At 44.2% G+C, this 16,890-nt stretch overlaps 2 protein-coding genes across 24 annotated transcripts in view; one reads left to right on the forward strand and one right to left on the reverse strand.

Annotated features, from left to right (window-relative positions):
* add1 (adducin 1) overlaps window positions 1-14,635 on the forward strand; it is a 48,847-nt gene extending 34,212 nt beyond the window's left edge. For 4 of the 18 annotated variants that reach the window (XM_018091979.2, XM_012959083.3, XM_018091981.2 and 1 more), the window contains 4 exons: window positions 5,703-5,859; window positions 6,893-7,192; window positions 7,615-7,698; window positions 11,622-14,635. In XM_018091979.2, the coding sequence (XP_017947468.1) occupies window positions 5,703-5,859; window positions 6,893-7,192; window positions 7,615-7,698; window positions 11,622-12,016 (936 nt within the window). In that variant the 3' untranslated portion in view covers window positions 12,017-14,635. Of the gene's footprint in view, window positions 1-5,702; window positions 5,860-6,892; window positions 7,193-7,614; window positions 7,699-8,798; window positions 8,834-11,621 lie in introns of those variants that run through there. The other 14 variants (XM_018091991.2, XM_012959107.3, XM_031897642.1 and 11 more) reach the window with 6 other exon arrangements.
* Window positions 14,636-14,994: 359 nt separating this feature from the next.
* mfsd10 (major facilitator superfamily domain containing 10) overlaps window positions 14,995-16,890 on the reverse strand; it is a 48,835-nt gene continuing 46,939 nt past the window's right edge. For all 6 annotated transcript variants that reach the window (XM_031895306.1, XM_031895305.1, XM_031895308.1 and 3 more), the window contains one exon: window positions 14,995-16,389. In XM_031895306.1, coding sequence (XP_031751166.1) covers window positions 16,292-16,389 — 98 coding nt within the window. In that variant the 3' untranslated portion in view covers window positions 14,995-16,291. The remainder of the gene's footprint in view (window positions 16,390-16,890) is intronic.

Here is a 16,890-nt window from a genome sequence, read left to right on the forward strand (position 1 = left end):
TTACAATAGTATTTCAAGGAATTTTGTACTTTAAAAACAAATCTGCATCCCGGAGTGTTACATGGATAGTATATTTGTCTCATTTGTCTTCAGAATATGAATATATTTTGCCCTAGTTCATCTAATCTAATATATAAAGTACCCTCTATTGTAATACATAACAATATTGTTAGTCACCTAGGACTTCCACGAGGCCAAAGGCAGAGTGCTGTTTTTTTTACAGGTCCTGGAACTCTAAGGGGACTTCTGATATCTATATTCAGTGAGTCATGTGACAGAAATTACATCACTAAGCACCGATGTCATCACAAACCCATTTATAAGGATATAATTTACAGGATATTAGAGTATAACATGTCTCCTATTGTTAAGCCAAAGCTATATTTATACATGTCACGGAAGCCTGAAAAGACTTTTAATATCCTCATATTTTACAACAGGGGGCACAGTTTTTTTTTTTTTTTTATAAATAATAAACACATTTCAGTGAGTCATGTGACACAAATTGTACCGATTATAACGGATGACATCACTAAGCACTGTTTACAAGGCTATTTTCCAAGATATTCATGGCTTTAGTGTGTTTTATATTCTTGAGCACGGCATCACCTGTCCAATCCCTAATGAGCATTGGAATGCTGTTGAATGTAAATCATTTTTCCCTTCTTCCAAAAATATTTGCTAAGGTAATTTCTGTGCATCTGTCTATAGGAACTGTGTGTCTGCCTGTAGGAGCAGTGTGTATCTGTCTATAGGAACAGTGCGTGTGTCTGTCTGTCTGTAGGAGCAGTGTATATCTGTCTATAGGAACAGTGTGTGTGTCTGTCTGTCTGTCTGTAGGAGCAGTGTATATCTGTCTATAGGAACAGTGTGTGTGTCTGTCTGTCTGTCTGTAGGAGCAGTGTATATCTGTCTATAGGAACAGTGTGTGTGTGTCTGTCTGTCTGTAGGAGCAGTGTATATCTGTCTATAGGAACAATGTGTGTGTGTGTGTCTGTCTGTAGGAGCAGTGTATATCTGTCTATAGGAACAGTGTGTGTGTCTGTCTGTCTGTCTGTAGGAGCAGTGTATATCTGTCTATAGGAACAGTGTGTGTGTGTCTGTCTGTCTGTAGGAGCAGTGTATATCTGTCTATAGGAACAATGTGTGTGTGTGTGTCTGTCTGTAGGAGCAGTGTATATCTGTCTATAGGAACAGTGTGTGTGTGTGTGTCTGTCTGTAGGAGCAGTGTGTATCTGTCTATAGGAACAGTGTGTGTGTGTCTGCCTGTCTGTAGGAGAAGTGTGTATCTGTCTGTAGGAACAGTGTGTATCTGTCTGTAGGAACAGTGTGTGTGTGTCTGTCTATAGGAACAGTGTGTGTGTGTCTGCCTGTAGGAGCAGTGTGTATCTGTCTGTAGGAACAGTGTGTGTGTATCTGTCTGTAGGAGCAGTGTGTGTGTCTGTCTGTAGGAGCAGTGTGTGTGTGTCTGTCTGTCTGTAGGAGCAGTGTGTATCTGTCTATAGGATCAGTGTGTGTGTATCTGTCTGTAGGAGCAGTGTGTGTGTGTCTGTCTGTCTGTAGGAGCAGTGTGTATCTGTCTATAGGATCAGTGTGTGTGTGTCTGTCTGTAGGAGCAGTGTGTGTGTGTCTGTCTGTCTGTAGGAGCAGTGTGTATCTGTCTATAGGATCAGTGTGTGTGTATCTGTCTGTAGGAGCAGTGTGTGTGTGTCTGTCTGTCTGTAGGAGCAGTGTGTATCTGTCTATAGGATCAGTGTGTGTGTATCTGTCTGTAGGAGCAGTGTGTGTGTCTGTCTATAGGAACAGTGTGTGTGTGTCTGCCTGTAGGAGCAGTGTGTATCTGTCTGTAGGAACAGTGTGTGTGTATCTGTCTGTAGGAGCAGTGTGTGTGTCTGTCTGTAGGAGCAGTGTGTGTGTGTCTGTCTGTCTGTAGGAGCAGTGTGTATCTGTCTATAGGAACAGTGTGTGTGTATCTGTCTGTAGGAGCAGTGTGTGTGTCTGTCTGTAGGAGCAGTGTGTGCCTGATTTTTGGACTCTGTGGGCTCCGAATTATCCTCCCAATAATTTCTGTATAGTGATGATCTGTTTAGTCAATCAGATGGCTACTGATCTGCTCATGTATTGTGTATAGGACGATATCCTTGGGAGACCTACAATGGAAGTCACTTTCGTACAATTGGTGGTATTTCATGTTCAGAACATCCTGCAATTTGTATTTTAAGGGCTTTATCTACAATTTCAGTCTGAATGTAAATTACAGATTGTTGCATTTAAACATACGACCAGTATCAGAATGTTCATCAGAAGAAGGCTAAAATCTGCCCCTGCATGGCCAGCATTATGGCCAAGGTATCTTCAGATCCTCAACAGTCAGATGAATGTATATATATTTAGTAAGTGTAAGAGGGAGATATAGAGGCTGCAGCTCCTTGGCAAGCATTCTCTCTGTATTAGGTAATGGTCTCTTCAGCAGGACCCACCCGTATCCAGTTACAAAAAAAGAGGAGCTGGTCCCCAGCACTTTCCCTGCTTTTCTTCTCCGTTCCGCCTACACACTCTCTGGTTTCTATGGCAATGCTGAAAGAGCACAGTAGGGATTCTGGGTTACAAAGCAGATATATATATTTCCCCCCCCCCCCCAAGTAACTGATCCCATACTCAATAACTGATATAGTTTCCAAATAACTGATCCCATACCTGTATTTTGTTTTTAGCCATCTGAAAACAGGTCTACATTTTTTTGGTGATAAAAAAAAAAGCTATATATCTCCCATAGACTCCATTATAACAAAATAATTTACATTTTTAAAAGTGATTTCCTTTTTTGCTAAGATATAATTAATCCTTATTTGAGGGAAAACAGTCCTTTTGGGCTTATTTATTGTTGAAATCATTTTTTATTAGCCTTGAGGTATGGTGACCCAAATTACAGATCAGACCAATTATCTGGAAAACCCCAGGTTCTGCGCATTCTGGATAACAGGTCCTATATCTGTATTGTAATTTGTTGTAATTTGTTACCTAAATTGTCACTATTCATTTGGTGACGGTTTATTTTCCTACCGGCTTAAGTTTCTTATAATGGTCATCTGTGGGAAATTCCACCTGGCAGGGAGTAGTAAATGCAGGAAAAGGTTTTTATTAAAGATTTTTGTTTTGGTGGGCCAGGGGGAATGATAAAGATTAAGAATATTTCCTCCCTGTTAATAAATCTGCACCTTATGCTGATGGCTCATGGGGCATTTTCTCTTTCAGCCAGTGAAGAAGTGCTCAGGGCTAGTCCTGCCTCCTCACATTGCCTTCAGTAGGCCCTGTGGTACCAAAGGCCTGAATTTTTCTGGCCTACATGGCAGAGGGCTGATAATAGAACCAGTTTTGACCACTCTTTTTTTAAACCACCATGTTATCACAAGTACTTTTAAGACCATACCCACCTTAATGGTGGTAGCACAGCAAAAACCCAAATGGTTGGTGCCCACTTTCATATGTGAAATAAGTTTATTAAATCATATGCTTACAAACTCCCAGAACACACCCCCTGCCAGGTTCATTTCCCACAGGCAGCATAGGGCAGGCAGAGTATGGCGCACACAGGCAGCATAGGGCAGGCAGAGTATGGCACACACAGGCAGCATAGGGCAGACAGAGTATGGCATACACAGGCTGGGTAGGCAAGGAGACAGGGAACCCTATCATGACTACACAAGTAACTAGTCATGACCACACCACAAAGTTTGTACTGCAGTACATACAGTGACACGGTGCCAGCACTGCTCCTACAGTCTGAGGTGTGAACAGGGGAACAATGCAGGGACTGACCGTCTGAGCCTGAGGTGAGAACAATGCAGGGGGCCATTTAAAGCTTACACAAAGGTATGCAGTCACAGCAGCCACACAGTGGAGGTTGCAGGCAGGATGCGGCTTGTGGGCTGCCAGTTGGACAGTACTGCCCTACAGTATTAGTACAGACAGTTCTCAGAGTCTGAACCAGCAGTGTCAGGAGGTTCCCACTGCAGCCAGTGGGGAAAAGTGGAAATGGCATTGTAAGGTTCCCTAGGTTTGCTGTCTGTAAATAACAGCCTTTCCCTAGCTGAAGTGATCAGACGTGTGCTGAACCCTACTGACAGTGATAGAACAGAGGAACTTTCTCTCTTACACTGTGCCATTTGCATAACAGCTCCCATCTGTCTCTAATTGCACATCTTTCACTCGGCACTGGGAAGTGCAGCGCTCTGTATGCTTCTTATTAGCTCATTTCATTTAAAGCTACAGGTTTTTCTAGAAGGATTTGCAGGTTTTGTTGTGCAAGTGCAAGGGTGAGAGTTCCCTAAAAGGAGAATTAAACCCTAAAGATGAATATGGCTAGAAGTGCTATATTATATACTAAACTTGACTTAACTAGCTTAAAATTTCAGCATCTCTATAGTAGTAATGATATAGGTCTTTACAGTTGTCACAGGAGCTCCCCATCTTGGATTCTGTTACAAGTGTCAGTGACACCGCACATGCTCAGTGCACTCTGGGCAGCTGTTGAGAAGCTGAGCTTAGGGGTAGTCGCAAATTATCAAGCAGAAAACAGTTGGTCTGTCATATAAACTGATGCTACAGGGCGGATTATTAAATTCTGATGCTAATTGCGTTTGTTTCTTCACTGCTGCCATGTAATGTGAACCTGATTGAATTATTAACTAGCCTTATACTGTTACATTTATATTGTATATACACAGTATATAGTGAGTGGGCCCCTAAGCTCAGGTAAGTGACAGCAGCACAGAGTATGGGCAGGGAATCAGCAGAAAAGAAGATGGGGGGGCTACTGGGGTATCTTTGGGGGCACAGACCTTCCCTGCTAAAGGGCTGTGGGGGCCTTGGGCTGGCACAGAAGCCCAAAACAACATTTCTAAACTATTTCTTTAATTAAGCATTAGTTGAATGTGTGCCAAATATTGGGCCTTTTACACAGGGTTTGAACTGAAAAAAAAATAAAATACAACTGATTTTTGGAGTACTGGTTGTACCTACTAAACTGGTTGCCTTCTCTCTGACAAGCCTCTTCATCTCGAAGGAACAGATAGAAATACTCAGCATACCACCATGGTCCCCCCCTTAATGAAGTGTGCATCAGCCTCATTTACTTTCTGGCCAGTTCCAATGTCTGTCTGTAGGTTTGTGCCGTCCTATATGGGTTCTATACATTTTCCAGCATTGTGTGCTATTATGCGTAACCTTTATCCCTTGTTTTTTGTTTTTTTTTTGGATCAGTATGTGCACTGGGATCTTTACATGCTCAAGAGGGAAGCATTAACCAGTTACACCACTTCTGTACATGCACACAAATCAGCCCATTAAGGTTGCCCCCTTTGCCTTAGAGACACATGCAGGAGAAATCTAATAAGCATATGCGTTACATGTGAGGCCTAGGCTTTTGATTGGCCAGTGGGCTGATCCATGCAGGTTACAGTCTCATTTTTCAGTATTTTACCAAACTAGAATTTTTCATAATGGAGAAATAAAACTGATGGGAAGTGTGTCATTGCCTCTGAATGGCTGTAAAGGGAAAGTATTTGTGTGAGCATTGGCCACTATGTAAGAATGAAAGCTACTTTCAAATCAAACATGGTTCTAGTATTGGCTAAGTGCCTTTGTGAGTGCTGCATGGAAAGGTTACAAAATAGCTGTTAATTTTTCTTTTTTTAAAACAGGGAGAGCTGGTGACTGCATCCAAAGCTATCATTGAGAAGGAATATCAACCCAAAGTGATAGTCACCTCCACTGGCCCAAACCCATTCAACAAATTCTCAGACCGAGAACTGGAAGAGTATCACAAGGAAATTGAACGGAAACAAAAGGGTGCTGAAGGTTTGTTCCCTTTATGTCAATAGATCTTAGCATTTAATTTCCATTGCCTACAGCAGTGCTCCCCAACCAGTGGCTCAGGGGCAACATGTTACTCACCAACCCCATTGATGTTGCTCATAGCAGGTGGTCGTTTTTTAATTCTTGGCTTGGAGGCAAATTTTGGTTTAATAAAAACAAGATGTACTACCAAATACGGCCAATCACGGCCCTTATAAGGCAACCCATTATAATTTTTTTTTTATGCTTGTGTTGCTTCCCAATACTTTTACTGTGGCTCACAAGTAAGAAAGGCTGGGGACCCCTGGCTTAGAGTGACCCAATGATATCTGCAGAGAATTTATTGCCTATTGTACTGCATTGATGGGACATTGGCAAGCAATGGCCAACTAATCGTGTTGTTTGTAGATGAGCATTTTTTGTATAGGTCAGCCCCAAGAGATTATAAATGATAAACATTAGATTGGTGTTTAAAAGTGGCAACTCTCGGTTCCAGACCAAAGCAGAGAGGGGCCAGATTAGTCATTTAGCTACTCGGAAACATTACACTATACCCTGTCCAGCATCATTCAGTCGAACTCCATTACACTTATCTTTAGCCCGATCCTTAAACATATTAAAAAGGGGTTGTTTTTTTTAACTCTTTAGCAAAGGAGCACTAAACCCTTAGATGAATAAGTTATGGTCTTATCACTGCTGTAGTTAAAACCATAATCCTATTTGTTATGTAAGCATTCACCCCCATATTTGGACTCTCCCATTGGCACACAGCTATTATTCCCCTTCTAAAGTGCAATACGACAGAGTATGAAACAGAACCTCTAAGATTGTGCAGGTTTCCCGCTGCCCTGCTCTTCTTGTTAAATCAATGTTCTCTCTTGAAGTTTGGTATTGGATTATTTAAAGGGTAAATTTCCAGTATGTTACAGACATGTTATTGATAGATCAGCACAGTCTCCCTCCTGCACAAATGACATGGTGCCAATTTTGCTTATCTGCTTCTGTGTACAACTGTGCCAACATCTATCCCACCTAGATTGTGGAGAGACTGCTGTGTCGCCATCGTCCCTGGAAGGAGTTGTATTGTCCACTCATGGGCCTAATGGAGAACCTGTAAGCTCCCAAAGTGAAGCAGAGCGCAATGAGCAGATACACACATCTCTAGCAGAAGTGAATGGTGAGGAACCTAGGGCTGCGCCAGAACACCATCATTCTGAGTTGCCTGTTACAGGGGTCTTAATTGCAGAAGAGAATGGCCTTTCACCCCATAAGGAATTCCATACAGCCGTCATCCGTGCCCTTAACTTCAGCTCTGACTTCATACCTAGCACGACAGGTACAATCCAACCAGTGAGAGACCTCGGCAATCAAGGGTCCCACCATCCTTCCCTAATCAGCTCTGTCTCTTCCTTTACATCTGTGATCACTGTAGAAGGTTCTCTGGAAATTTGTCTTTCTGCTCATGTGGTGTTGTGCTGCTATTCTCACACACAGCTTCTGGTGTAAAGTCCGACTGCTGCACAAAAATACCTCAGGTGGCTTCTGGTCTAAAGACGGCATATATCGTTACAGATAAATACCTTTTTTGAAGTTGGTTGTTGATTGTTAGGCTTTCTTAAATGATTCATTGTGTTTTTATAATTGTGTTTCCATTGGCTTTGCAATTGTTTTGGGGACTCACTTTTTACACTTGCATCACAAATGCCTCTATGATTGCATGTTTTAACTGATTGTCCTCTTTCGTGTTAAATTGTGCAGAACAATTAGAAGAGCCTGCAGATGAGAAGGAAGCGCCAGTCGAGCACATTCGCACACCCCCAAGCACACCCATCAAACCAGAAGGTACGTTGGTGTTTAACTGTATGAGTGCCACTAGATATTGCACACAGTCAGGCATGCTGCTGGGGTTGGTAGGTATGGATAATGACAAAGAACATTTGTACAAAGGAATAAATCCTATAAGTAAATGGTAAGCTTCTGTTGGGTGAATTTATGGCTTAATCAAATGAATATCTGGGAGCAAAACACAATGAATGTTTCTAGTTCTGTATTAGAGACCTGTACTGGTTTAAGCCATTGTGCCGCAAAGGAGCACTATATTCTTGTTCCATTCATCAGAAGCCAAAAGTCACAGGCAAGATGGCTACTGTAGGGGTCCACAATTAACATGACATTGTTTTTGAGTTCATTTATAGAGACTGGAACACTTGGAAGTGTTACTTTATCGACCTTGGTGTGTAATACGGCATCAATTGAGCAGCGGTGTTGGCCACATGTACCACTATAAACACAAACACCCTGGAAGACACAACCTGTGGCATTCCTATAACCATAGAAATCAACTGTGTGTCCAACCTTGATGGGGCTCTCTCCTGTTGCTCTCACAGGGGATCATTGTTTGTAAATCCATATAACAGGATTGGGAGTGGTGAAAAAATTTGTTAAAAAAAAATCTTATCTTTATAAAAAACAAAATATATATTGATTTTCAATAAGAGCACAACTTTCATGTGCAGAAACTGTATATGGAATGTACTAAAACCCAAGCACCTTCTGTCCCCAATACTGAGAATAGTTCCTCATGCTCAATTGTGGGGCCCCCGGGGGTAAATCCTCCCCTGTTCTCTATATACATCACTATGTAATGATATTTAGGTCATGAATCCTGGCCGAGCGCCCCTACAGTACATGATGCATTCTCTTTCTGGCTCAGCTGTGCTGTTAGCTGTGTTGTGTCTCTCTACTCCCTCCCTCCCTCCCTCATACTGAGACTCATGTGTCTGTGAGAGACTGCCGTGCAGCTCGCCATGTCTCCTCACCATTAGCATCCCACCAGTGTGAGCAGCCATTCAGCTGACATTTAACCCAACAACTTCAATAAATGCATTCGATTTTTTTTTCCACTTGTGCTTTTTTTCTTCTTGTGGCTGCCTTGCAAACAGGAGACGGATATGCTAAAGAGTACCTGTTACCATAGTAAGTATCATTTCATTCTCCGAAAAACACTCTTCCGCTTCTTCTATTTTTATTTTTTATCCCTCAATCCTTGTGTGCTTTGCTTCATTCTATCGCATCTTTATTTGAGTTTTACTAATGATAAGGAGAGAGGCTTTCTTTCCTAGGTGGGTGCCACTTATTAGATGCTAAATTGAACCTGTCCACAGGGCCCAGATTTGGCAAAGGCTTAATTCAGCCCAGTAACATATACTTTGGTATGGTAGGTGCCAAAATGGAAACCTTTGCCATTGTTAACATGCCACAGTCACATGATGGCATGCTGCTTGCCAATAAAATCCCTGCAGTATGTAGATATAAGCAGACGAGGTGAGGGGAAAGCTTAATACTGGGCTAATAGCATACCCACTGCATTACTGTGTATAGGAACAGGCACAGAGACCCCCAACCTTTTTTTACCCAAGAGCCACATTCAAATGTAAAAAGAGTTAGAGAGCAACACAAGCATGGAAAATGTTCCTGGGGTTAAAAATAGGAGCTGTGAGTGGCAATTAGGCAGCCCCCTGTGGACTGGAAGCCTATATGAGGCTATATTTGGCACTACACCTGTTTTTTATGCAACCAAAACTTGCCCAAAAGCCAGGAATTCAAAAATAAGCACCTGCTTTGAGGCCACTGGGAGCAACATCCAAGGGACTGGTGAGCAACATGTTGCCCCCGAGCCACTGGTTGGGGATCACTGGCTTAGGATATACAGGTATGGGATCCATCATCCGGAAACTTGTATATCCTGAAAGCTCAGAATTATGGGAAAGCCCGTCTCCCGTAGACTCCATTTTAATCAAATAATTTCAAATTTTTAAAAATGATTTCCTTTTTCTCTAATAATGAAACAGTACCTTGTATAATTAACCCTTATTGAAGGCAAAACAATTCTTTTGGGTTTAATTAAGTTTAATTTTTTTTAGTAGACATAAGGTATGGAGATCCAAATTACAGAAAGATCCCTTAGCTGGAAAACCCCAGGTCGCGTGCATTCTGGATTCCATGTCATATCATTAGCCATGATGGCTGCATTCAGGCCCCAACAGGCCTGAAATCTGAATTAAATACTATTTTATTACTGTGCTCTATTTATAAAACTCCAACATAGAGCGGAGCCCTTTATTTGGATATAACCGAGGGTCAGATGCCATGCTTGTCTCTCCCCATGCCTATAGGGACAGCACTGTCCAACTGTTTCATGTTGTGGGCAAATCAGTGGATATACGACCAGTGTGTGGGCCGGATTGCTTCCAAATGATGTCACACACAGAAGTGCATGGAGCCAATGGGCAGGCAGTGGGCCATTACAACAACATATCTAATGCAAAGTCAGGCTGCTACTGCCAATAAGTATTTTATTTCCAGGGACTGATTTATCAGCGATTGTAGCAGTGGTTCAGCACATACTGTTGCATATTTATTTATTTTATATAATTCACTCCAGCATAGTTATTATACGTGTAATTTGCATCAGTGATTAATGATATGCAAGGGTGTTAGTGCTTAGTGCTGCTGCTGGGCCTTAAGCACTAATGCCAGGGGCACACAGAGCAGATCATCCACGTTCCTGCACCTGTGGCTTTTACCCAGCAGATCCGCTGGCACGCGCTCCTTCCTGTAGCTCCAGACACGGTCGGCACAGCAGACATGGGAGCGGACACGTGAAAGCGTGCGTTTTTACTCCGATATCTGCTCCATGTGGCTCCGTGCAGACTCGTGCTGCGTCAGTGGAGCTACAGGAAGTAAGGGTGCGCTTTTCTCTACCGGGGTAATTGGCTTTGTGTGGCCCCATCCTTATACCCCATAGGAATAATGTGCCTACCTGCTCCAGTTAGTGCAACACATTTGGAGGGATTGGCACTGCTCTCTGCTGGAATAAGTGGGTTGGTCTGTTGGCGCTTTACTGGCATCTGGGAAATGGGTTGATTCATGAGGAGAAAGACTGCTGGGATCTGCCCCATTGCCTCACCCAAAGCAAGGCTGCCCCCCTCCCACCAGTTAGGGATCCTGTGTTTTATTGTAGGCTTACTTTACTGTTTTATTAGCTGTTCTACCCTTCCATTTCCCCTTCTCTTCGTATCAACTCTGATCTCCTCCTTCTCCTTTCCTTATCCGCCCCAGCTGTTTGGTCACTCTGGGGATCAGTAGGTCCAGGGGCAGGCAATAAAATGCCCAGAATCCTTCCCCATCATTTAAATGGTGATTCCAGTCTCTGCTCTGACAGCAGATCATTTCTCACACAACAACCTTTTATTTCATTCCTATGTCGGTGGGATTTTCCCGTTACAGGCGAAGAGGCAAATCATTTGAGTTAGTCCATTGCTAACAATCAAATGGCATCTTACAGTGTTCTAATATTTAATATCATTTATGATTTGAGTCTATTTTGCCTTTGACGAGTCTCTGAGTGTTTAACTGCTTTTTAACTTCAATTTCCACCTACCCATTCCTTTCCCTTAAACAGCCCCCCCATTATAGGGTTAATCCTGTGAGAATATATTACACACTTCTAAGCTCTGCTTCCAGTATCCCAGCATACTTTTGGCTAAAGTTACATATATATCATTAATATGGTCTGTCCCACACACATGGGAATGGTCCCAGGGAGACTATTAGTATTTAGCACATAGCCAGCAGGACATGTGTTTGTTGGTGTAACAAGTGTGTAATATATATATATAATATTATTCCTATTGTGCGTCCTTAGAATGAGCATGTGGTGGGAACAGACACTGTTAACTTACCCATGTCCTTCCGCCCCCCAGAATCGCAGCAGGAGCAAACCTACAAAGATGACAGTGATGCTGCAACGCTGAAGCAAACACTCCCAGACCTCACCCCAGACGAGCCATCCGAGGAACTGGCCGTCCCCATTTCGGGAAAGGAAGGGGATGCACAAAGTGTTCCTTGTGACAGAGACATAACTAAGGTCCCCACAGAATCAGCCCCTGAAGAGAAGGAAGAGGCTGAACCCCAGCCTGTAGACTCCCCCACCACTCCAGCGGCTGAGGAGCCTGCGCCAGCAGACCCCGCCCCCGCGGAGGCGTCTCTGGTTGATGCCGGCAGCGATGAATCCCCAGGCAAATCTCCTTCCAAAAAGAAAAAGAAATTCCGTACCCCTTCCTTCCTCAAAAAGAACAAAAAGAAGAGCGAGTCGTGAGTCGTAACTGCAGGCGCACTGTCATGTTTCTAAGGGTCTGCTCATAGCCGCTAGAATGTACCCCATTGTATCGTCTAGTCTCATTATATTAAGGAATGCCACTGAACCCCCTCGTTAGTTAGCGCTTCATTCTCATGGTTAATCCGCGAAAACTCACTCGCATTTAAGGTGCTAACCAACGCCGCGTTCAGCTGATAATCTGGGGTCACCTAACTGCACAGTGTAAGCCTATAGTCTCCTCTTGTTTTATTGCTGTACGTGACTGCTCAGTAACCCCCACACCTGTCCCCCCCATATTCTCTCACCCTTCCTTGTAAATACACTTCTCTGCTTTGCCTTGTAAGGACCACGATGCCCCTCTGCGCCCCAAGATATGTACCCAATGGTAAATTCCTCCGTGCCCTATGCACCCCATGGTAAATTCCTCCGTGCCCTATGCACCCCATGGTAAATTCCTTAGCACCCTATGGTAAATTCCTCAGTGCCCTATGGTGCATTTATGCAGGGTATGATAGCTTCTAACTGGCCAATCCCAGTTGGGTGCAGCACTGGTGTCTTCTGCCCCCGCCTTAGTGGCCGACACCATTGCTGCAGCACAGCTCTGGGGGAGGAGCTTAAATGTGTAATTCCCGTTAAGCAAAGATCATTTTAATGGTATATTCCAGAATTCTACTCTGTATTTTTGGTAAGGGAACAAATATGTTGTGTGCTGAATGTTGCTTGCTATTGGTGCCCGCACTGAATTCTGGAAGGCTTTGGGGATAGAAGAGGCAACCATTGAACTTTTATGGAAAATATTCTGAACGATTTTCCGTTTGATTTCAATTAAATGACCGAATTCTTTTAGCTTGTGGTTTAACTCTTTAATTAGCTGCAGTGTTATGGGTCTGTGTAGCCAAGCTTGCCCCTCTTTGGGCTCCTTACTGCTCCTGCCCTCAGATAGAAATGAGTTCTTTTTCATTCCTCTATATTTGTTAGACTGTGCCAAGGTACAAACCTGTAGTATCTCTATTGCTAGGGTTAATGCTCTGAGCCACCAATAAAGGGGCATTACTGGGCATAGTTGTTTCTATCCCCCAATTAGAGCTGATTTTATGGCTGTGCATTCTGTACCACCCACCCCAGAGCAGCAGCACAAAATAGATCATTTCTATAGCAAAGCAAGATGGCATCCAAAGCCATTATGGCTGTGTCTGATATCCCACCAATAGCCAGAGACCGCAGCTTTTATTATATAGTGAGGGGCCGTGGACCCTGCAACAAGTCATGTGACCACTATCCGCACCAATCACCTGTGACTGCACACACACATTCAAGGAAATCCTATAGTGTAAATGTGACGGACGCGTTCATCTCCTCTAATGAGTCTCTATTGCCTTCTCTAACTGGAACCTGTACATACATGTGGGCACATGTGCTTGCACTCTATTCTAATGCTACACACACACACACACACACACACACGCGCGGCCTTGCCTGTTAGTGAGGGGAGCACACAATCCTTTGCACGGACACCATTCCCACTCTTCCCCCCTCTCTGTACTTTGCAGCCTCTTGTGAGGACGAATGTGAACTTTGTATATAAAGCGGCTGACGCCTAAGAACGCTTTGCACGCTCGCCCACCGCGCCATTTCACTCCTTGCGAGGAACCCGAATAGGAATAAATACAAAGGCTGCGAGAGAACCCAAATGGCAATAAGAGCCAGGTTTGGTTTTTAGCGCTGCCAGATATTTTAATACATTTTATTAGAGAGGAATAAAAGTGAAGATTTAACCCCTTTCTTTCCTGCGCACTGCCAGCCGTGTAGCTTTGTGTGAATGTGACATGGAATAATGAAGTGACCCATGAAGGAATCGAGTATTATTTAAGCTGAATGTGTTGTGCTTTAATGTATGGAATGCTCTGGGCACAATAGAGCGTGGGCACATTACTAACCCTCTATGGCAGCTTCTTTTTATTTTCCTTGTATTTTGCCTTCCCCCACCCCCAAGTTGTGTATTAGATTTAGAGCTAAGCGTCTATCCTGTAGTAGATGAGGCCCAGTGTTAGTGTCCCGCAGCAGAAGAGGGGGACAGGGGACCGCCCCCGGCGCAGATGCTTACGGTTGGCCACTGTATATGCACTTCCTTACTGCTTTAACTCTGTCACAGAGCAACATCCGACCAATGCCTTAAGGTGAATGGCAGGGCAAGGACTGTATCTCTGCCCCATGCATACAGTTGCCCATTGCCTGCGTAGTGTAGCCAGAGCATTGTAGGGTGTGTCGCTACTAGAGACGTTCCTTAGTAACCACTACATTGAGTCCCAGCTGCATGGCACTATTGGCTCTCAGATTCCGTTCTGGCCAGCAACACTCCATTCTTTGTTCCAAGGTTCTTTTGAATGCTTTGTGTCCTTGAAGTTCTGAATTTTTGCTTGGTTTTTAAGTGGCAAATGTGCCCTTTACTCTCGCTCCTGATGCAATGATTTTTAGTTGCAGGTCTTTGTATGAAGTATAGTCATGTATGGATACACAAAAGGTTACACACAATATCCTTCTTCTCATTATTTGCCCTTTCTTACCTTACTGTACTCTTACTTTACTCACAAATAAAATCCTTTCGACTTTCCCACTGGATCCCCAGCGTTTCCTTATCCTTCATTGGTTCCTGACTCGGCCGCGCCCTGCTGCGTAACGCGGCCCCCCGGGGTATTTCACTAAGCACTATTTATAAAGTTTACAGGAGAGCCAATGGCTCTTATAATAAAATGGTGTCATCCACACAGGTTAGTGGAGCTCTTGGGAAGTCTGGGGGCTATAAAAATCCCTAAAAGTTCCCCCAGCCTCTATTTGGCGGCCATGGTCACTTTTCCATGTAGGGTGCGGACTGAAGGCATAAAAAGGATGTCACGTGGGAGTCTGTGGAACCCATGGCCATAAGGTGCCTTAGTGGGTGAGCAGTTACACTGCCCCGTGCCAAGGTAAAGAAACGATACTACGGTAAAAAAATGTTTATTTATGAAATTGCATGTTTATAGTACAACTCAGCCTTTGGTATTTATAAGAATTCTCAGAAACTGAAGAACCAGCAGTGAAAACTCCTGTACATTACAGTGTGCCATCTGTGCCTGTCTCCGGCAATGGGAGCTGCCATACTGCTTGCCCCTGCTCAGCTTTATACACAGAGCTATAGTGTAGGCATAATATTATTATTAACATGTATTTCTAAAGGGCAAACATAGATGTCCTCGTGTCTCAAAGCAGTCAGTATGGCAGCGCCTGCAGATGTGGCTAAATACATAAGGCACGCAAGGAATGTTCTGAAGTGTAACAGCTCCCCTGTAAGGGAAAAAGGAGAGATTTCTATCTATTGCAGCAAAACAAACACATTGTATAAAAGAATGGAGTGCGGGTCCTGTAACATCAGTGCAGCCTGGAACGGGTCAGCGCTATAGGAATCCAGTGCAACAGGTCCCTAGTAGGAACCCCCAAGCTCTGTAACAGCAGCCAGTAACAAGAAGGCACCACTAATTGATGGGGTTTGTGTCTGACAGGAACTTTCTGGCCTGCCCAATCCCTGACCAGAACAGAAATCCTATCATAGAGAATTCCATTCCTCAACCAGAACAAAACAGCAGGCCAATCATGATTTGCCCAATCATATAGGGTAGGGCCAGGAGAGGCCGTTACTGTGGCCCCATAAATGGGATAAGCAGCTGCCAGGAGTGGCCAGTTCCAAAGGCATTACAGCAGGGGTGGGCAAACTACAGCCCGCGGGCCACATCTGGCCTGTTGGCATTTTTAATCAGGCCCGTTAAGGATTGGTGTGTCTTGGTTTTCCTAACAGAGGCCGCAGTCCGTAATCTTCTGTCTTTCAGAAAATCCCGACTCCGCAAGTCTCATCATGCGTCAAGATTGCATGTAAGCGCAGCAACGCAAAACCTAGGGGACTGACGAGCGGAGACGGCGCTGGCCCGTCTGTCAAATTTTAAACGTCAATGTGGCCCCTGAGCCTAAGAGTTTGCCCACCCCTGATTTATAGGGATTCCCGTGACTGTAGTGATTGGCAGGAACCCTGGTGTTTCTCAGTCTGTTATTAAGGAAAGGTCCTGTTTAAAGGGTAAGCTGACAGGCCTATACGTATCCCCCTTGCCACGTGTTCTATTCCGAGCCTAAGGAGACACTGATTGGCTGGTCCCTATATTTCCTGCAAAGTCCATTAAGGCACAGAGAGAATGATACCAGGTGTCCGTCGGCTTTGGGTGGCACAGAATGGCCGGCAGCCATCAATCCTTATTCTTTTTGTTTCAATCGTCCCAGATAAAGCAGCGGGACGAGGAAGAGGAAGGCGGAGAGGCTGAAGCAGATCTGAGCCCCGGCCAGCCAGTACACTGCAAATACACACACAGCATTCTGTTATACAGCAAATCCCTGGCCTATTGATACCTCTGCCCCCTCACAGCATGGCACGGCCCTGCCATAAACAGAAAGGTGGGGGGTGGGACAGGCTCACTGATAAAAATGGGGGAGGAAATTCCATTTACACACTTGAGCTGGATAACATTAAAGTGACACAGACACATTCCTGTCTAAGATAAGAACTGTCTTTTTAAGAAATGCTCCCTCCCCCACCCCCTCCTGAGTTTAGTGAGACCTTGGGGCAGGGCTGCCATCACAAACCCACTTTTTCCCTCTATGGCCCAGAACAAGTGCAAACAGGACTGGGAGTCAAAATAGTCCCTGGCATTCCCAGTACACAGAGGCCCAAACAGTCCCCCCAGCAGCCCAATAAATAGTGAGTGTCTATGGCATCTTACAGCAGCCCCTCTGGCATTTGCCAGAACCCACAGATTGCCAGTCCGGGCCGGAGTGCAAACTATGGGGAGCCCCGC

This window comes from Xenopus tropicalis, chromosome 1 (assembly GCF_000004195.4).
Source record: "Xenopus tropicalis strain Nigerian chromosome 1, UCB_Xtro_10.0, whole genome shotgun sequence".
In the NCBI taxonomy this organism is placed as follows: domain Eukaryota; kingdom Metazoa; phylum Chordata; class Amphibia; order Anura; family Pipidae; genus Xenopus; species Xenopus tropicalis.